This window comes from Monosiga brevicollis, genomic scaffold, assembly GCF_000002865.3.
Source record: "Monosiga brevicollis MX1 MONBRscaffold_13 genomic scaffold, whole genome shotgun sequence".
Lineage (NCBI taxonomy): Eukaryota > Choanoflagellata > Craspedida > Salpingoecidae > Monosiga > Monosiga brevicollis.
Window position 1 is genome coordinate 403,211 of NW_001865050.1, and position 20,047 is coordinate 423,257.

At 55.4% G+C, this 20,047-nt stretch overlaps 4 protein-coding genes across 4 annotated transcripts in view; 3 read left to right on the forward strand and 1 right to left on the reverse strand.

Moving 5' to 3' along the window:
* MONBRDRAFT_32767 (uncharacterized protein) overlaps window positions 1-5,209 on the reverse strand; it is a 5,657-nt gene extending 448 nt beyond the window's left edge. The window contains exons 1-16 of the mRNA XM_001746641.1: window positions 4,414-5,209; window positions 4,146-4,271; window positions 3,920-4,053; window positions 3,622-3,804; window positions 3,413-3,506; window positions 3,103-3,226; window positions 2,850-2,922; window positions 2,639-2,726; window positions 2,215-2,435; window positions 1,979-2,090; window positions 1,734-1,889; window positions 1,520-1,599; window positions 1,178-1,388; window positions 886-984; window positions 419-730; window positions 99-275 (exon numbers count right to left, since the gene is read on the reverse strand). Of these exons, the coding sequence (XP_001746693.1) occupies window positions 99-275; window positions 419-730; window positions 886-984; window positions 1,178-1,388; window positions 1,520-1,599; window positions 1,734-1,889; window positions 1,979-2,090; window positions 2,215-2,435; window positions 2,639-2,726; window positions 2,850-2,922; window positions 3,103-3,226; window positions 3,413-3,506; window positions 3,622-3,804; window positions 3,920-4,053; window positions 4,146-4,271; window positions 4,414-4,845 (2,622 nt within the window). The 5' untranslated portion in view covers window positions 4,846-5,209. The remainder of the gene's footprint in view (window positions 1-98; window positions 276-418; window positions 731-885; window positions 985-1,177; window positions 1,389-1,519; window positions 1,600-1,733; window positions 1,890-1,978; window positions 2,091-2,214; window positions 2,436-2,638; window positions 2,727-2,849; window positions 2,923-3,102; window positions 3,227-3,412; window positions 3,507-3,621; window positions 3,805-3,919; window positions 4,054-4,145; window positions 4,272-4,413) is intronic.
* Window positions 5,210-5,514: 305 nt separating this feature from the next.
* Window positions 5,515-8,483, forward strand: MONBRDRAFT_32768 (uncharacterized protein; the record flags this gene model as incomplete). The annotated part of the gene is made up of 2 exons (XM_001746512.1): window positions 5,515-7,244; window positions 7,394-8,483. 2 exons carry the CDS (start codon window positions 5,515-5,517, stop codon window positions 8,481-8,483), a joined length of 2,820 nt encoding a protein of 939 aa, XP_001746564.1.
* A 3,942-nt stretch (window positions 8,484-12,425) lies between these two features.
* On the forward strand, window positions 12,426-14,248 carry MONBRDRAFT_37416 (uncharacterized protein). Its single transcript, XM_001746513.1, has 3 exons — window positions 12,426-13,509; window positions 13,602-13,745; window positions 13,870-14,248. Exons 1-3 carry the CDS (start codon window positions 12,553-12,555, stop codon window positions 14,008-14,010), a joined length of 1,242 nt encoding a protein of 413 aa, XP_001746565.1. The 5' UTR covers window positions 12,426-12,552; the 3' UTR covers window positions 14,011-14,248.
* A 689-nt stretch (window positions 14,249-14,937) lies between these two features.
* MONBRDRAFT_26187 (uncharacterized protein) lies at window positions 14,938-18,706 on the forward strand (the record flags this gene model as incomplete). Its single annotated transcript, XM_001746514.1, has 15 exons — window positions 14,938-15,342; window positions 15,456-15,614; window positions 15,675-15,809; window positions 15,890-15,961; window positions 16,043-16,087; window positions 16,170-16,260; window positions 16,369-16,424; window positions 16,955-17,122; window positions 17,248-17,388; window positions 17,518-17,648; window positions 17,732-17,780; window positions 17,885-18,069; window positions 18,148-18,291; window positions 18,375-18,493; window positions 18,591-18,706. 15 exons carry the CDS (start codon window positions 14,938-14,940, stop codon window positions 18,704-18,706), a joined length of 2,016 nt encoding a protein of 671 aa, XP_001746566.1.
* Window positions 18,707-20,047: the final 1,341 nt, after the last annotated feature.

Below are 20,047 nucleotides of genomic sequence, written 5' to 3' on the forward strand. Positions count from 1 at the left end.
TGGGGGGGGGGGGTAGAAAAGTCCAGCGTGCGCCCGCCAGACAGACTGACGCAGACCGACAGACAAACGGCCCCGGAACCAATCACCAAGTGCCATACCTGAGCCAGGATCTTAATGCGAAAGTTGGCTTCAGCGCAAAAGTTGACGTATTCCTCCTCCTGGTCCCGGCTCAACGAGGCCTGATGTTGTTTGAACCACTCCTGTTTCTCCTGCAGGGCCCGCTGCTCGCGCTCTGTCCAACTCTTAATGAGGCGCGCCCGCTCCACCGCCCGGTCCTAACCCACCATTATCATCCACCCATCAAAATCAGACACGGTTGGCTCACGAGACCAACAACCAAATGGCAAATGATATTGCCACACTCCCGGGGAAGGGACGGATTCTCGGAATGCAATGGCACCAGGCGATGCAAACGTACCGTCAGGTCTTTGAGACAAGCATCCCGCACTTTGGCGGCCAACGTAGAGTCCAAGTTCGCCGGATCTGCCAGCTGTTGTAAAAAGGGAGCAAGGTAATCGGCAGCTTGGCGCTCTTGGCGCTCGCGCTCCTCTTGTGCATGATGCTCCTTCTCAATGCGCTGGCGTCGTGCAGCCTCATTGCGCATTGTGTCGTAGAAGCTCACTTGCAAATTGATCTTGGCCTCATGGTCTCGCATCATGCTCAACATGGCAACCGTCTCCTCCACGTTGGCACGAATCTCCTGGCGACACTTTTGCTCCATCTTCAAGCACTGCAGAGGCCAGCCCAAGACAAAGTGCCGACTCAGCTATGACCTAGGCCTGTCCAGCCTCCTGCCTGCATTCATGGACTGATCGAGCTGGCAAGCCCCAAGTGCCCTGCTCAAAGCTAGAGCGACCGCGCTTCGCCCTTGACAGCTGCACGCACCTTGGACAGCAACTCATAAATCTCAAAGTTGCGGAGACGTGGACGATCCTTGCCCGGGTGATATTGATCAACAAACTCGCGCGTCACTGCCGGAATCGTCTATGCAAACACGTGCCACCACAATTCAAAGGCAAGCTCCGTCAAGGCTCCGAGCGCTCCAAATACACCGGGTACGCGGTAGCCACGAAGACCTCGCCGCACTCTTTACATTGCACGGCGGCCAGCTGACGGCTCTGGACCGATCGATAGAAAGCGTGCAAGATGCGCAACGAGATGGGAACACCATACGCACCTGATTGGGTCCAAGCGGTGGTTTTTCCAGTTCGATGGTCGCAGTAGACATTTCCGACTTTTTGCGAAAGTAACGAATGTGAAAGGCATCGGCTGTGTATGACACCTCCTCAATGTCATCGTGTTCGTCCACATCAGGATCCCGCGCATAGCGTTCAACGATCATGGCCACCCGCTTGGTCACAGCCTCGACCTTGCTATCCGCCGTAATCCTGCCACATCATCGCCACCAAGCACACCCCAAGCAGCCAAACCAAGATCAGTGTCTTAGCCCATGACCCCACGCGCACAGAGTTCCAAAGGCCCTCGCATCGGGTGACCAGGCATCTCATCCAATACGTACAGAGGCCGGTTTTGGGGCGCATCAAACACGATTTGACGCATAACCAGGCGATCAAAGCGCGACTTGTAGCTCTCCAGGAGCTAACCACAAGAAAGATCCCGACGTACGCACGCACGCACACGTCAGAGCACATGCACAGACACATGCACAGACGCACAATCCGGATCGCTGAGGGACGATACGAGGTGCACGAGGCAGCAAGAAGCCGGCTCACCTCGTCGCGAGTTTCAACGCGGCGCAAAGCACCATCTGCTCGCGTTTCCACGTAAAAGCGCACTTCACGCATGGGATTTGCACCAAGCTTCTGGCGGTGCTCGCGCACTTGGTAGGGATGCCCGGGCAGGTAAAAATCCGCTTTGGTCGCACCCGCCTGCATGTTACAATGTGCAAGGCGGAAACCATGAGTCAATCTGCCCGAATCCCACCCAGAGTCAAGCCGGGAGCAAGGGCCACACCCACCGAACTCTCTGCTGGCGTCTCGGTTCGGCGCAGGAGCAGGTCTTGGCGATGCTTGAAGGTGCTGGTCACCGTCTTGACCTGTTCCAGCTTGCTATTCTCGTACGCCGTCACCCTAAAGTGGCCCAAGCCGCCAAACCATTCCCGAAGCACACACCGCACACGCACATCTCATTGGTAAGTGGAGCACTACCACAAGGCCGCACCGATCGCCGGCGTGGTATCAGCTAAGCACGTACTTGCGAACCAAGCCGTTTTCGTTGAGGTATTCGGCGTAAAGCTCAATGACGCTGTCCGTGGTGAGGACCTTGCGCTTCCCTTGTGGGCATTGCGTTTGATAGTCACGCGGCTCCAGTGCCAGAGGTTCCACCCACGATGGAGCACACTCAACATCCATCAGTTCTGGGTCACGCTGCAACACCTCGGCGCGCGGCAGGCGCGAGGCTTCGGGAGTGGGAAACTGTAATTGGAACACCTCTGGTGAGAAATTAGCCCTCCTTGCGCGCTGTGACTTGAATCCAGACTCTGGGCCTTGGCCGTGGTCTCCAGCCCCAGCAGTCTTGGTCGCACTCCGATTTTGCAAATACGTGCAAGACCCCCCCCCCCCCACCTCCAACGGAATGGCAGAGTCAGAGAACCACATCGACAAAAAATAAAACTTACCACATATTCCCAATGTGCGCTGTCTTGCAGGTCATACATCATGTGTTGCAACCCTTCGTGATTCGGCTGCATGTTGACATACAGATTGCTATGGTTGAAGCACAAACCAACGATCAAACGTGAGTTTCGAACATGGATATGCATCACATGCCGTGCAGGCCAAGCAACCCATCCGCAACATCTGCACATGAGGCACTCAGCTAAGACGCACGTTGAGTTGAACACAAACTCAATGCCCAAATAGTTGGGATCCAACACCGAGATGACAGAGCCCGTCACAGGTTCTACCCGACCAATCAACACAAAGCACAATGACAGCGCATCATGAGCTTGAGCAAAAAGTGACACGAAAATATGTTATCCCTGCCCAGCTCGCCATACCACTGCATGCGAGCTTTGTGGCATCCCGGCACTGCTGCAGCACGACACCCTGTGTCCTTGACCGTCTCAAAAGAACACCTTACCAATGAAGAAAGCCTCGGCCACGTCCTTTGGACCAGCACAGACGAGAATCCAACTGTGAAGGCGCATGCCAAACAGCTCATCGCTCATTGGATCTTCATCCGCCGCCGAAGGTGCGCTTGTTGCCTATAAACCGAAAAGGAATGCGATCAGTGATCAACAGGGAAGTATGCGTGGCAGCCAGTGGGGTATTTGCCCATTCCCAGCCCTCCCACACACACACACACACACACACACACACGGCTGCCCTCACTACACGCGGGCCTTGCGAGCAACAGGGACGGAGAGGTGGGGGGAGCAAAAACACAGCACCTCATTTGCTTGGGCCTTGGCCTTGGCTGCTCGGCGCGCTGCCATGTCCTTCTCATACTTGGATTGCAGCTTCTCATTCAAGTTCAAGGCATACCTATATCACGTTAAGTCCGCGACGTGCCATGGTCAGATGACATTGCACCAACTCCAAAGGGTCCCCCCCCCCCCCTTTTTTTTCTCGCGCCTGCAAGTGCTTTAGCAGGACTTACTTGTTTGTTTTGACGGCATCGTCGCTGGGTGGGGCCTGAGGCACGCAAGAAGCAGCGGATATAAGCAAGATCTCCAAAGCTGGCATAAAGAAGGAGCACGTGGTTGAGGCGGCAAACACTACCTTTTGTTCGGGGGCGCGCAGGGGCTTCTCCAAGCGGAAGCGACTGTTTGTGGCCACAGTCCTACGCGCCGTGCGTAAAAAGACGCCCAAAAAATGTGAGATCTGAGCGATATGGACATGACCATATTCCCCAGGCCAAAGCAGGCCAGTTGGATCAGCTGTGCTTGGAGACGTACTTGGTGGCATATCCGAGAACGCCGTAGGCATCATAGCCTGCACCCTGCAAAAGGGAGCACAGCAGAAGCGACATGTCCAAACTGGTACCATGCTGACGCCACAGCGTGGTGTTGGGCGATTGCAATTGTGCCGGCTAGCGCAAAGTATGGACGGTGATCAGGGAGCAGTCAAGAATGAGCAGCAGAATGGGCACAGAAAAAGAGGAATGCAGGGAAAAAGACAAACCGGCTTTGTCGGAGTGGCCAGAGGTTCAAAGGTCACGTAGTCGGCTACAAAACTGCCAATACCATCGTGCGTGGCAAGTTGTGGATAGGGGAGGAGGGTTGGTCGGATAAAAGTGCTGATGAATTTCTGGGAGGTGGCGCGACATGGCAAAGTTCAGTGGACGACGACGGTGAAGAGAGTGAGACTGCGATGGTGAGCACTCGTTCCATCAAGCGACCGAGGCGATGGCACGCGCTTGCTAGAGAAAGCGGGGCAGCCTTGTACCAACCTGCACACCACACTCGTTGTCAAAGATCATGGCAATGGGTCGTCGCTGAGCATAGAGGTTGCTAAACTGGCGGTGAAAGTTACGGGCATACTGCAGGGTCTCCTTTTCGTGAGTGGTGTTGCTCTTGTAAGTAGCGGGCAGCGCATCAGCGGGACGAGCAGCGCTGCGAAAGGTGCTGCCTTCGTCAAAGGCGACTTTGGACAGATTGACCTCGATGCCTGCCAGCTGTTGCTCAAGCTCGTCGGCTCCAGCGGCTGGAGTCGAGGCATCAGCCGCGGTTGTCGCATTGCCATCAGTTTCAGTCGTGTTGCCTTCTGTTTCTTCTGCCACGGCAACAGGCACGACAATGTCCGGTTGGTCCTCTGTCGCCAGCGCCTCAGCATCGGCCTCTTGGACCAGCACGGCAATATCGACGGCCTCTTCCTCTGCCATCTTGCCCTTAAGTCAGGGAGCAGCGCCCGGGCCTGATGGGTGCAAGTGTGACCTGATATATGTGACGCCCAAGGCTAGAGGCTCAACGCCACACCCCTGGTATAATGCCCAAGGGCTATTCCCTGTGCCCTGGAGCTTGAAGCGATCGAGGAAAGGCACTGGCTGGCCACTCAGCTCTGAGCCACCTCAACGACAAGCAAGACCCCCTCAACGTCTCCAACCCACAACTGTGATTCCACAACCGACAAGTCTCTTCAGCCCAAACACTGGCCAAAACCTCACCAAGCTTGAGCCAGATCCCCCCACCACACACACACACCACCAGATCGAGAGAGCGCGAGAGAGCGAGAGAGCGAGCGAGAGCGAGAGAGTGCGCGCGAGAGAGAGACAGCGCGAGAGAGCGAAAATCCGAGAGTGTGTGTGTGCGGGGACTGTTGTTGCCAAGACGTCTACGGGATAGTGTAACAAATCTACACTATCCCATTCCCTCACGCACGGAATGTCAGATAAAAGTGGTCGTTGCATTTGTCAGCGTGTTTTTGACTCCTGATGCTGATGATGATGATGAGCCGGACGATGATGGGGCACGGTGATATGGCAGCGCGAGATCGAGATCGGGCGAGGATTGGGGCGTGGCGCAGGGCCTTGGGTGGGTTGGGTGGATATGGGATGCTACTGGTGTTCTGGTGTGTTGCTATGGTGTTGTCCGTGGCTGAGGGACAGACCATCTCGCGGGCCACGTGCGAGTACATGGACAATCCTGTTGGGATTGCGACTCGCACGCCGCGCTTCAGCTGGGAGCTTCAGGGAGCAGCCGATGTGTATGGCCTGAAGCAGACGAGTTACCGGCTCCGTTTGGCCTTGTCCTCGGAGCAATTGGCTGCCGATGACTGCTTGATCGACACCGGGCGCATTGCTTCGGCACAGAGCACGCTCGTGTCTCTCCCTGCAACGGCCCAGCAGCTGATCAGTGGCCAGCACTACAGCTGGGACGTGTCTCTCGATTTAGTGGACAATCAGAACCGTACTTACTCCAATGTCCGGCCGACAGAGCCCCTGTACTTTGTTGTCGGCAATCTACAGGCCAGGGACTGGAGTGCCAAGTCGACGTTTATCGGTCTGCCTCCCACCAACCCCGCCAATAGCACTAGCTACGCTTACGTTGATTGCCCCTGGTGCCGTACCGTGGTGACGCTCAGTGAGACCCCACTCGCGGCCCTCGAGGACAATCGTACCCGCGTTCATCTGGAGGTGGCCTCCGTGGGCTACCACGAGCCATACATTGCCGGTGCCCGCGTGGCTCCAGGCACCCACCTTCTCCCCGCCGTCAGTTACCTGCCAAAGAGAATCCTCAGCAAGACTTATGACGTGACCGATCTCGTCCGACAGAACTCAAGCTTTGTCCTCGGCCTATGGCTCGGCCCTGGCTGGGGCGCCTTCACCGCCTCGGGCTACACCACCTTTGCTGATTTTCCCCAGGTGCCCCTGGTTCGCGCCGAGCTGAACATGCGCATGCCCAATGGCGACCTGGTGCTGCTGGCTGCGACGGGCCAGACTTTGGGTACCTGGCGTTGCAACCAGAGCAACATGCAGCACGTTGGCGGCTGGGTCTCGGGTAACTACGGAGGTGATCAGGTGGACAATCGCATCTCTGACACAGACTGGCTGCACTCCGACTACGATGACTCGGCCTGGCCCCACGCCACCACCTACGACCCCACCCTTGGCGGCAAGACCATCTCGCCCGCCGGTCTCGAACCGACCGGCGTCTTGGGCGAGGTGCAGGCCCGCCATGCTAATTGCACCGGACCAACCAGCAACATGACGTGCGTCGTCACGATGGACGAACTTTTCACGGGCTGGGTCAACGTGACCGACATGCAGACCACCCCCAATGGCACTGTCACCCTTCAGTATGCCACTAACGAGGGCGTCACCATGGAGTTTAACATGATGGACAAAGCCATCGCCAACGCTGAGGGCCGAGCTGCTCTGCAGAACCGCTTTTGCTTCCATGAAATTCAATACGTCACGATCACGGGCTTGACTGCGCCTCTGAATGCCGTCAACATGCGCGGCATCAAACTCGGGAACTTGCGCACACAACGCGGTGCCTTCAGCTCATCCAATCCTCTTTTCAACGCCATGTACAACGCCTCCATTGACACGTATCGTGGCATTACCATCTCCGGCGTTTCCGTGGACTGCCCCCATCGTGAGCGTCTGGGCTATGGTGGGGACGCCCACACTTCCCTCGAAATGGCGCTGGCCACCTTTGATTCAGGCGCCTTCATGCTCAAGTGGGCCCAGGACTGGGAGGATGTGCAAAGTTGGAATGGCACCGCCGGCATCGTACCCCACACCGCACCCACCATTTCCGGTGGGGGTGGTCCTGGCTGGTCAGTTACAAGGCGGGGGAAACGGGATATCTATTTTTTTGTCGTCGAGACATTTGCAAGGGCCAAGACTTGGATCCTGGTGCTCAAGCCGATTTGTCTCCGCTTGCATTTCCTCATGCTTGCCTCTGCCTTGTTTCCATTGTTGCTAGGGGAGGCTTTATTTTTACGCTGCCGTGGGAGCTCTATCGCTCGTACGGTGATGTGGCCGCCGCCGAACGGCTGCTCCCGCACATGCGCGCGCTTCTGGGCTTCTGGCTCACCCATGTGTCGGCTGAGGGTTTGATTGGGCCTTTCGGGGGGTATTGGGACTTTCTCGGCGATTGGCTCACACCACATGGGTCTGAGCTGGCCACAAGCCCAGATGCACTGCTCTTTAACAACAACTACATTGCGTTGTGCTTCCGACGCTATGCTGCCTTTACGCGCATGCTCACTGGCAATGCCACAGAGGCGGCTTGGGCTGAGCAGTGGGCAACCAACTTGGGCACGGCCATCCATACCAAGTTTTACAACGCCAGTTGCGGTGGCTACCTATACTGCTACCAGGGCCACCTGCTCATGCCCCTTGTCGCCGAGACGGTCCCGTCCGATCAAGTAGCAGCCATTCAGGCGCGTCTGCGCCAAGCAATCAGCACCGACACTGACTCCCACTTTGACACGGGTCTGCACGGCACGTACTTTTTAACGCGCTACCTTGTCCTTCAAGGCTGGTCTGATGATATGGGTGCACTGGCTGCCCAACGCACGTTCCCCAGCTATGGCTGGTTCTTGGATCAGGGCTACACGACCTGGCCCGAAGAGTGGCAGGGTGCTCCCTCGCGCATGCATGGGTGCTACAATGCCATCGGATTATGGTTCTCACAGGGCTTGGCTGGCATCCAAGTTGCACATGCTCTGGATGAGACGCGCGCTGCGCAGGTTGTGTGCCGTGCTCCCTATGATCTGTCACTTGTGTCGGATGTTACTGGTGATGTTCATACCATCTGGGGCATCATCACGTCGACCTGGACTCGCTCGCCTGCGGGTCTGGTTCATCACAACCTCACGATTCCAGGGAATATGGATGTGACGGTGGAAATCCCTGCCACCACTTCTGACGTACACCTGCTGAATCAACCCGTGCTGGGCAGCAGCCTGACGCTACTAGCTCCGGCGGACGCGGCCCGTAATCTTACCCTAACTTCGGGCTTCTACCAAATCATGTTCCAGCTGCCTTCGGCCAGCATCAGCGCGACCTAGAACGCCAACATCTCATCTGGCCCTGCAGTCAGAACTACACCCTCTTGTGATTGTAGCTTGTGCAATTGGCGGCGCGTACCAAGAGCCGGCACAAATTGAGGCATCACAACACAAAGAAATAAACTCAACACATGACTTGCATGACTTTGCTCACCCCGAGTTACCATATTAGAGGATGAGGCCAAGATTGAGTCCAATGTCAATCTCATCGCGACCACACATCCACATGCCAAAAAGGCGAGCAAATCAGAAAGGAATGGTTGTAAACAGAGACACTCTATTGCTCATCACCCTCATCATCAAGAATGGTCCAGCCTCGTTGACGCAGGCCTTCGGCACCGGGCGAGGGACTGGTGTGCGAGCCAAATGTTGTATCTTCCTCCTCCAAGACGCTCCAGCCCCTTGGGCGAGGCGTGCTGGATGCTAGTGGCTCCTCGAAGGAAGAATTAAACTCCTCGACTGGAGCAGTCGGGGTCACGGGCTGTTATATCCGTAGAGCACAGGTGCCGTCCCGACCATAATCGTGGAGTAAGAAGACAAGGAAAGCAACAGTGCAATGTGAACACAGGCGACTCGAAGCCTCGGAAAAAAAAAAAAAAAACATTACCGCAACAGACCGCAACAGAAGGGCCGGCAAGGCAAAAAAAACTGGAACAAAGTCAGGCAATCAAGTCACTAACAACACAGCCAGAAGTGTTGACGTACGCGAGCCGTGGCTTTGGGCGTAGTCGAAGGCATTGTGGTCTGGGGTGCGTGTGCAACGGGCCGGCTCTGCCGAGCTGCTTGGCCGGTACGTCGCACGGAAGGCGTGGGCGTCGCGTCCGATTCCACTACTCATCGTGAACAGCGCGTGAGGCCCGGGCAAAGCACGGGGCAGAGACTTTTGACAACGGCCCAAACATGCGGCTCACCAATAACGACGCGGTCAGGCAAGTTATCAAAGAAGGAGCGAACAGCCAAAATGATGCGACAGAATTGATGAGTCGCGATAGGGCTGGCGATGCGCCAGTACTTGCGTGCCAGCTCGTAGCGGCGCAAAGGCCAGTAGAGATGAAAGGCTAGGACTGCAAGACCCATGGTGAATGGTGGGAGCTGTGCGGGACATCAAAGCATTATTCACACGTGCCAGGACGATGGCTTGAACCTACCGCTCCAAAAAAGCATGGCGTGGGGCTTGAAAAAGTGACAGAGGGCAGCCAAGCCCATGAACAAGGATACAAACATAAACGTCAACTATCAAGGCGGTGTCATAAATGAGTTGGCAACTATACAAAACGAAAAGCCGCCAGAAATTGCGAGTCGGTCGTGCCACTTGCGGTGACGTACAAAGCCGGGCGCATCGTGGCGTGCAGCACGACAGCTGTGCGACACAGAGTAGCGCATACCGGACCCAGTCAGAACAACGTTGAGCAGGGTTTCCAAGGATCTTTTGAACCGGTTGTTAACGAGTTTCAGGGTACAGTAAGTGTTACCTGCTTCGAAACTGGGACATGGATTCGCGTAGCTGCGTCACGCCGTCGGCAAACTCACGCAGTGTGAGGCCGGGGCGTCTAGGCGGACCAATTCGATACGGTGCGATATGAGAGACTGTCTCAGTCCGAGATAACTTGTTGTTTTGGCCCCGCACCAGTTTGTGACCGGCACATCAAAAAAAAATGCGGTTGTCACTTGTGTCAAACGCATGCGTACAAGGATTGATGTCGAGTGCCGATATCCGTGCTCGTCAACTTGTTGAGAAGTTCCTTGTGCTTCTGGCTCAGACTAGGAAGCTTGGTACCCATGCCTCCCAACACGCGATAAGCCAAAATGGCCAGCATGCCGCAGGCCAGCTGTGAAGGGGCCATCAGCCCAACTCGTGAGACTAGCCTGACACGCATGGGAACATTTGTTGACAAAACGGTCAGTCCGCTTTCGCTTGAACCAACCTTGGCAAGGGGAGGCATCGAGCTTTGTACCCATAATGCGGCGATGGCAGTATCCAGGCTAAAAAGAATGGCACCCCTGCGTGATGGAGCAAGCACGATTAGAGCACACCAGAACAAGCCTACCATAAAAAGCTGAGGGCAGCCACTGCAGGCCAAACAAGCACGCACGAGAGAAGGTGATGCCAGCCCAATGCGGCTTGAATGCGAAGAAAAATGTCTTCGTAAGGACGCAGCCGTGCCTCAAGCTGCATGCGAGTACACAAATGCGGCATGTCAAGACAGATTGAACATGACCGGAATATGTGCATGAAAACACAGCCTGTCCCAACCCACCTCAGCTGACGTCGCCATTGTGATGGATGATGGCTGCCTCCCTGCCACACAACCCACACAACCAACAAGCGCAGGTTCAGCCTGAGTGATGCTGGCACTTCAATAAGGCCACCAGCTGAGACAGAGAGCGCCGGTAGCCCACCACCCGCACCAACCAGGCACAGGAAGTCACGGACGTCGCAGAGCCTCCTTGGATGTTGATGTCGCACAGCTGCACAAGCACGCACCAGCGTTGATTACAGCGCCGCTTGCATGAAAACGCCAACACGATGCCCCGTGACACAGCTCGATCAAGTCAACAGCGTCACATCAACAGCTTACGCTTGTCTGAGAAGAAGCCTTGAACGCAGACCAGTGAGCGAGCTGGGGAGGAACAGGAAAGAGCGAGCGACAACCAGACGGCAGCGAGATGCCAAAAGAAAATAAAAATAAAACTTGAGACTGACGCGGCGACACGAAGAACGCCATCACAGCAAACGTACACATCATGTCAGCATATGTATTTGCAAGTCTTTTATATAAAATAATTTGGACTAGATGGACAAGCTCATCCCCCATAGTCAAATGGCTATGATGTGACGCTCTCACCGTCAAGGTCGGGGTTCGATTCCCCGTGGGGGAGTTAACCTTTTTGTCTCGTTCGACAGTTGTCATCCTTTTTTGTAGGATGATATTTTGATGTTGTTTATATGTATTAACTTCTACAACCTGAACAAGCTCATCCCCCATAGTCAAATGGCTATGATGTGACGCTCTCACCGTCAAGGTCGGGGTTCGATTCCCCGTGGGGGAGTTAATTCTTTTTTTGCTTTGTTAACCGTTTTTTTTTTTTTGGTTTTTTTTACACAAGACGATCGTTGTGTACAGGATTATGCCGTTAACTTTTCATCACTCATCCCCCATAGTCAAATGGCTATGATGTGACGCTCTCACCGTCAAGGTCGGGGTTCGATTCCCCGTGGGGGAGTTAATTCTTTTTTTGTTAGCGTCGAATCCGTGCTGGAGCCGGATAGAGACTTCGCGCTGTCAAGGGCAAGGGATGGACGACTTCGTTCACTTGGGGCGACGTTGTATGTTGCAAGTTCGTGGTCGAGGCATCAACTTAATGGACGGTGTTTTTTTGATGCAGTCGCGTGGCTCGTCTGCGATGCCCAAATCAAGACATATACGGTGTTTTTTTGCCGGTGACTCTCGACCCCGCTAGCACCAGCGCGCGCTTAGCCTTTGCACTCACGTCAACAACAATATCGTAATCACAGTTTTCAAATAAATCACCACTTTTCTTAACTGTCGGAACTGTCATGCTATGTCGTAGTCCAATGCTATGCAAACGGATGCGAAAGGACGTTGTCTCGACGTTAAGGTAACAGACTGGCGTTATCACAGCAAGCAAACTGCTAACCCACGTAGTATTCGGCCCAGCGGCTGGCGCGGGCATACATCTAGCCATGCCTTGATTGGTACATCATCATCTCCATTCATTTTTTTTTAATTCCGCCAAAATTCGCACAAAAAGAACAAAAAACGCCATAGTATGACAACAATGTCGTTTATATATTAACATTTCTTCGGCTCAATAAGCTCATCCCCCATAGTCAAATGGCTATGATGTGACGCTCTCACCGTCAAGGTCGGGGTTCGATTCCCCGTGGGGGAGTTAATTCTTTTTTTGTCGCCGTCTTGTGTGTCTGCACTCACATTTAATTTTTTTTCGGAGGCTGAGGACGCCGGGATGGCGCAGGAGGAAGGTGCGGCGGTGTGGGCAGTCGGGTCAGCGCGGTGGCGGTGGACAGGTGTGTGACCGGGCAGGGATGGAGGCGGTGCCTCGGGTCGCATGTCCCGTGTGCGGCCGGCAATTGCCTCAGTACGCCATTCAGCAGCATGTCAATGGGTGTCTCGAGGTCGAATGTCGGGATGATGCACGCCCTGCTGCAGCACCGTCGCCACAGCACCGCACTGTGAGCGGGAGCAAAGCAGAGAGGACGTTCGCCTCGAGTGCCGATGAGCGGCGCGGTGTGGACGACGAGGGCGACGAGGGCGACGAGGGTGACGAGGGCGACGAGGGCGACGAGGGCGACGACGTCATATGGCTGTCCCCACCACGTGTCCAGGTCACACGGCCGCCAACAGCTGCATCAGCAGTGCCAGCCAAGATACCACCGGCAACAGCCGAGCCCGCCGCACCCCCGCGATGGGTAGCCCCCATCGCGAGCGAAGTCGGTACACTGGCCGCGGAGGAGGGACATGGTGGGATAGAGCTGGCAAACCAGCTTGCCCGCGCGTGTGCGCAGCTTCCACCGCCGCGTGGGGTTCACGGGGTTCGGACCACAGTCTGTCGCAACGTGCGTCACTACCACCAGCGTGATGCAGCACAGACATACGCTTGCGGGTACCGCAATCTGCAAATGCTGACCTCACACCTGTTGACGCGACCCGAGTACGCCAACCTCTTCAACGGTCGCATCCCGTCCCTCAGCGCCCTGCAAAGGCTCATCGAACACGGGTGGGCGGCGGGATTCGACCCCGCTGGCGCCGAGCAGTTGGACTATCGCGTGGTGGGGACGGATAAATGGATTGGCGCCACTGACATGGTGGCCATGCTGCGCGCTCAAGGCGTGGGCGCCGACGTTGTGGACTTTTTCTTGCACGCACCCACTGACCAAGCCCGCTTGCAGGAGCGACTTGTCACCTGGGTCTGGGACTACTTTAGCGCCGACGCTCCAACCGGGCAACACGTGCACACAGGCCGCCCACCTCTCGTTCTGCAGGTGGGTGCAAACTCTACACCCTTGCATGTCGAGGCACGTCTTGTGCTGCCACTGACACAGCCAGCCTCATGCGCTTTCTTGTCTATGCACAGGCGCAAGGGCACTCTCGGCTCATTGTTGGTGCAGAGCGGCGCGTGGCGAGAGGGCAGGTAACCATACTTCTCCTTGTCTTCGATCCCTTCCACTTTACCCACCAGCTGGAGCAAGCCTTGCGCACCCGCAGTGACTGGGTCAAGGTGGGTCATTGAGGAGGCGGGTGTGCACATCGCCATGCGGGCTTTGCTGGCAGCTCGTGCAACCAGTCTTCTTTGCAACGGTAGAGCATGGTTCTCACAGCGGGTTGGTCCCGTCCCATCGCAGAGCATCAAGCGGCGACCCAGCTCGCTGCGACACAACGCCTACCAACTCCTGGTCATCGGGGCACCACACCCACCAGAATGCCCACCAAAACAGATCATCGCCGCACTGGAGCGTCACGACATGTCGCGCACCGTGCCGTGACGCATGCAGCCTTCCCCCAGCCCGTCTGCATGCGGCATCCAGTCAGACGACCGGGTGCACATAACTTCTGCAGACCCGAGTTCGCTCCATCGATTGTTGTCAATCGCCGACTCGTGGCCGCGAGGGCGTCGAACCGACTGTCTTGTGTCCAGCGGGTTGCTCGTTGCTTCGAGCACTCCTTCCTCCTATCCAAAATACTGCGTCCTGCGCGCCATAATTAATAATTTAAGAGCCTGATATTTTGTTCGTTCGTCACACTCAAAGTGATCATCGGCAGCGACTCATCACTCATCGTCACGGTGGGCATGGCGCTGCGTCATCCACGTCCCGGCGTCAAGGCCCGGGCTTGCCCAACCTCAAACGTCCCCGACGCCCTACGCAGGAGTATATTTTTGCTTTTGGACGCCGCATTTATATGTAGATTTATGCTACCCAGTGTCAGCACAGTTAACCAAAGGTCACGAGTTCAATTCTCGTAGGTGCCTCATAACCACTGCTTGGAACCCTTCAACCGGTTCTCGGCGCCTTAGCTCAGTGGTAGAGCGTTGGTCTAGTAAGCCCTTTTTTGCTTTTTCTGCACCGAGCATGCCTTGCTGGCAGCGAGTTCCTCTTCCTCTCCCTCTGCCTCGCTCTTGTTGCGTGCTTCCCTTTGCTTTTTTTGTTCATTAACCCAAATGAGAAGAGGGCAGATTGCATGCACGCTTGCAAAATATCCTCGGAAGGTTTTTTTAAATCAATACGACGGGTCCTTGTGCCGACAGAGCAGCTCTTGCCCGGGGCTTTCCCCATCATCTCCCCACCACACTGCCACTGCCAAGGGCTCATGGCTCTGCCAAGAACGAAGTTATGAGTGCACATGGATGAGACGGTGGACGGATGCAGGCAAATCAATACCCATAAAGCCTTCTCACTCCGGTTCCAAGCACCATGCGGCCGTCCCGCGCGGCCTGGCTGCTAGGCGCTTCCCTGCTGCTGGGCGCGATTCTACTTTGGATGCATCAGCTTCCTAGCAAGCTCTCATATTCCAGACAGGACGTGCTTGCTTCAAAAGGAATAAACGCGTACAACGTACGGCAGCAAGGTGATGCAGCCACACCTCGCAGCGGCGATCAGGCACACCATCTACCTCCTGGCGCAAAGCAACGGGGCCCGGTCGAGGGTAGCTACCATCGCTGGCTGGGAGCAAGCAACCTCACCGTCTTTACCGTTCTGCGTGACGTACCGTCCCGCGAGCAACCCGCGCCGGAGGCTACGCCCCGCGATGCCTTTCACGCCTTCCTTGAGTTTAACAAGGCGTCGGCCCTTGCCGTACCCTCTTGGCTTGCCCTCACAGTAAGCGCATGGGCGTGCAGCCCAGACCAGGCTTCGACCATCTTCCTCGCTGCTGCCAAGCTGTTGCACAACATTCACCTGCGTTATTCTTCACTTGATCGCAACACGTGCAGCTCAGTGTCATCGCCTTTGGCACCGACACCACATGCATGGCCTGGGCGTTGGCACTTGGACCCTTGCTTGACCATCCCGGGCAGTTTCGCTGCGAGCCCTTTCCTTGCCTGCATGAGAACGTACCCACCGTCGACTGCATCTTCCAACGCGCGCGCACTGTTCGTCCTTGCGCATCATTTTTCCTTGTCATCGGCCGTGCACCGGCCCAAGGCTGGCAGGTGCTCATGCTGTCTGCTATGCCACACCCTGTCGCCTGTCCTGCAACGACGCGCCAGGTGGCCAAGACAGCCTTCTTGATCTATGTCAACTCTGATATCATCCTCACTTCCGACATCTTGTCAAGCCTCACAAAAGTAAGGGCCACGACATCATCTACATTTGAGGCTAGATCTTGACTCAAGTGTTCATCAACGCACACCCCGACTGATGATAGGTACACACATCACTGGCGCCCGACCAACACGCTCTGATGGTCGGCCGCCGTCACGATCTCGACCCTCATGAAGTACGCTCTTCGTGTGTGTTTGAACATTGCCTTTGCGACGGCTGCACCCGTCCTCATGACCCTGCTATATACTTTGCACAGGCGTCAGCTGCTGTGCACATCTTGGATCACATGCGTGCGGCTGAGGTACGACCCATGTGCTGGGCTTGAACTCGCATGTATACTAAAGCCAAAGCTAGACGATACTCATCCAGCTTGGTATGAGTAGCGGCAAGCTCTGCACAATGTGGGGAATCTAGGCGTGCCCTGGCAGTCAGCCTATCTGCATGCGTGGGATGGCCTTCGTCAGCTGACACACGGTCAGGTCCACTTGTGTGCATTCTCTCCTGTCACCTGCCCCCTTGACCTTTGGAAAACCTTTGCACCTGCACGCCTCACCTTGTTTGTATCCTGCGTACTTTCATTAGCCCACGATCGCAACGGCATTGACTATTTCATGTTTCCCCAAACGCTCGACCTGCGCGTATGTTCATTCGCCTCAGCTTGCTTCCATATGTCTCCACCTATCGAGGAGACTCGCCTTTGACACCATCATCTAGCCAGAGACTGGTATTAACCTCACGTTGTACACTTTGGCTATCAATGGCGTCTCAAACTCACCCGTCACGGAGCAGCTTCCACCGTTTCTCATCGGCCGTATTGAGTGGGATCAGTGGTTGCTCTTGTCAGCCGTCACGCGAGCGGACGTCTGGACCGTGGACGTATGTACTCTTTTGATTTGCGCTTGCTTTTAGAGGGTGATGCCGAGTGGGGGTGGGTGGCCACATTGCCATGCTTAAAGATGGTGGTTACGGCTAGCTATCAGAAACGACGATGGTGTTTCACATCGATCACGGCAATTTCCGAGCAAGCCATGCCAAGGCAGGCACAGAACATAACCAGCAGCTTGCACTGGCCAACTTGCCTCTGGCGTCTCATCAGGTGCGATATGCCAAGCCATTCAGCATCAACATGTCGTGTCTGACTGCTCATGCGCCTGCGCTCTTGAATCAGACTGCCACACTGGAACTGCCCAATACTGTATGGATGGGACGTTTGGACGAGACAGAGTTGCTCCTGCGACCGAACTCAGTGCTTATCGCGCAAAATGACGCTCCACAGCATCGCAAGCTGGGTCATCTCAACATCCGCACCAGCCTTGAATTCTGGGCCAAGGACAAGGTACGGGCCGAGACTCGCAGGCGTCAGGTCTGAGCAAGTATTAACAGCCAAAGCCCTTGTCATGTTTTGATTTTCTGCATAATCCTCGACCACTCATGCCAAGCACTTTCTCGTCTGCTACCCAGAACCCGATTGTATCCAAAACTTGTCCCGAGTGTGCGCTTGTGTACAACACGCCGTCGCTGGAGAGCTGCCTTTATCAGCGCCATGTCTTGCTCGAGCGCAAGCGCACCGTGCTCCTCGTTCCTCTTGAACGTATGGGTCAGGTATGCCGTGTCCAGATCCGTCCATGATGGGGTTGAGTTGCTTTGAGTGACATGCGCCGTCTCTAAACACCAGCGACAGCCTCGTCATCATTCGGATTATTATCATTAATACTGTCTGTGCTGGCACAGGCGGTTGATGCATATCACTGGCATTGCCGGTTCACGGCTGGTGTAGCTCAGCCCAATCACCTCTTTGTAACGATGAACCCGGGCATTTATAAGCTGCTCCTTGACATGGGTCTGCCTGTGTCCCTTTTTCAGTACGTAGTACCCTGCTTCATGGTTTTGACACCCAGAGCGCTCAAAGCGTCACCGCTCAACTTCATTGCACACACCTTTATAGGGCAAAGGCAATGCACGACAACCCAGGCATCGCGTTTGCTGCCGCAGTGGTACGCTTGCGCCAATGGAAACCAAAAGCTACTGTCGTCGCTAGAATGCTTGGAACTGAGAAGCCCCCCCCTTTTTTTTTTTTGAATATTGCGCTCTGGGCTAGGTGGAAATGCTTTCCAAGGTGGTTTACTACGGCTACAACGTGGCCCTCGTCTCGCTCGAGCTCCGAATGCAAGTGTCGCTCGAGGCCACGCTTGCCAAGTTGGGTGCTGCTTCGATCTCGGCCACGACTTTGCCCGACGTCTTCATAAGCAGCGCGCAGGAGAGCTTGTATCTCATTTGGATCAAGTTGGTTAATTCAAGATGTGGATGGATGCACAGCGTCCCTTGATTACTGCTTCACCTAACGCTGATGGGTTTGCCTAGGAGTCGGCGCACAACCTACACGTTGGTGGCCGAGTTGTTGAACGAGGTGCTCAACTTGCGCACGATCACCAATACGTGGGAACTATTGTTGGAACTGCTGGATATTTTATCAGCCCAAGCGAAGCGAAAGAACCTTGCCATCAGGTACGCCGGTCCTGATAACTCCAAGAGCAGCGGTTGTCTCGGCTTGTCCAAGCCTCATTGGCTTGCTATTGCATAATGCCAAGGCAACAAGCGCATGAGAAAACCCGTGCCTGTTCAACGCCACCCAATGAGCCACTTCTTTCACATTTGGACGTGCTATTCGAAGATATCGTCGATGCTGCCGTGCCATTCTACAAACCAGGTTTGAGTGTCATGGCACGCTTTGATAATTTGCCCACAAAGCTTGCAGACGCATCACTAATTGACCCTGCAATGGCTCATGTTAAAATTGGGCGCAGCACTTCAAGCCCGTCCGCACCAATTTTGCGAGGCCGAGATGGAGGCGAAAGCATTGGCGCCAGGTATCGAGTTTTGTGCCCGTCATGGTGGAGAGAATGCAGTGTTTCATCTTTGAATCTTGTGCGAGCGTGAAAGTGTGCCCTTTAGCACTAGCATCAATTCAGTTTAGGCGCCCGCAGTGAACATAGCATCAAATGACACCGTTTATGTGCGCACGGCCGTGCGTTTGGCCTTCCTGCGTTGCGGCCAAGGGTCAATGAGGGAAAGCGTGTGAGCACGCGCATCTTTGCCTGGATCAGCAAGCAAAAACTGAGTATCACAGGCAATAGAACTGACCGCTCATAATATTCCGAAGAGCTGGCTTCCAAAGCAGCATGATACAATTGTGAAGCGATGCGGCTGGGCAGCACCCAGCCTTCCAGCTCAACGCCTAGGAAAGTAGGGTTGACATCGGATCAAGCCAAACCAAGTTTGGTTTTCATGGTTGACAGAAGAATGAGGGATAGGCAGAGGAGCAAGTGTCGGCCAAGAAGAGAAAACTTTGAGTGCACGTACCCTTAGTCGCATCGTATGTGGTCACCTGCACGGTATTATCCGTTCGGGTCACCCTCTGAATCGAAGCAGTCTCAGGCCCATCCGCCGTACACAACCTAGGCAACGGTCGGACGAGAGCTTGAGCGTGATGACTCTTACAGAACCCAGTGGTACCAGGCAAAACCTACCACACATGATCAGCCGCAAGCAGTGCGCCTTGCACGGGGGCCGCACAACTCCAGTCAATGGCTATCCGGCGTAGACTCTGTGACTCAATGGCAAAGAGTGCAACAAAGGGTGCTCTACCCACAGGCCAAGGTGTGGCAATCATCGCTGTGAACAGGACAAGAGGAGGTGGAAGAAAAGAGGGGAGGCAAGGTGACGGACGGCAGCACGAACCGAGACAAGCCGACGAGGACATGGTTGTCATGCGCGCTGAGGGCCGTCACGGCCGTCTGGCGGGGCGAGGCAAGGCAAGGCAGAAGAACAAACATGAATGCGCTCGGCTCGCAACATCGCAATTGATTGATGCAAGCGCGTAGCCTTGCTCAAAGCGTGGCCACCCGACTGGCAGAGAGGCGAGCAAGGCGATGCGCGGTTTTACGCACTCGGCACCACTGGTTGCTGCGGGGTGGTACGCGGATGCTAGGTTGCACAACGTCACCGTTGTCATCCACGGCTTCGACGGGAGTGATGTCATCTTGCTCGGTAGGCACGGCCAATAGCTACAGTGGTGGATTCAATGCAAGTGCAATGGCATGTCAGAGAAAGGGCGTGCCTTGTAACTCACTCCAGACCTATCCACGAAGACAAGTTACAATGTCCAGATGTTCGGACCTGCGAATCCAATTGAGTCCCGTCTGTGTAATTCCAGAGGCGCACAGTCCCATCGCCACTCCCGCTGACCAGAAGGGGCTGGCCC

Excerpts from the sequence above, each read along its gene's own strand:
- MONBRDRAFT_37416 (XM_001746513.1), top strand. The coding sequence starts at position 12,553 with ATGGAGGCGGTGCCTCGGGTCGCATGTCCCGTGTGCGGCCGGCAATTG. Across the intron at positions 13,510-13,601 it reads GCCCACCTCTCGTTCTGCAG|GCGCAAGGGCACTCTCGGCT; the intron begins GTGGGTGCAAAC and ends GTCTATGCACAG. Across the intron at positions 13,746-13,869 it reads CCCGCAGTGACTGGGTCAAG|AGCATCAAGCGGCGACCCAG; the intron begins GTGGGTCATTGA and ends GTCCCATCGCAG.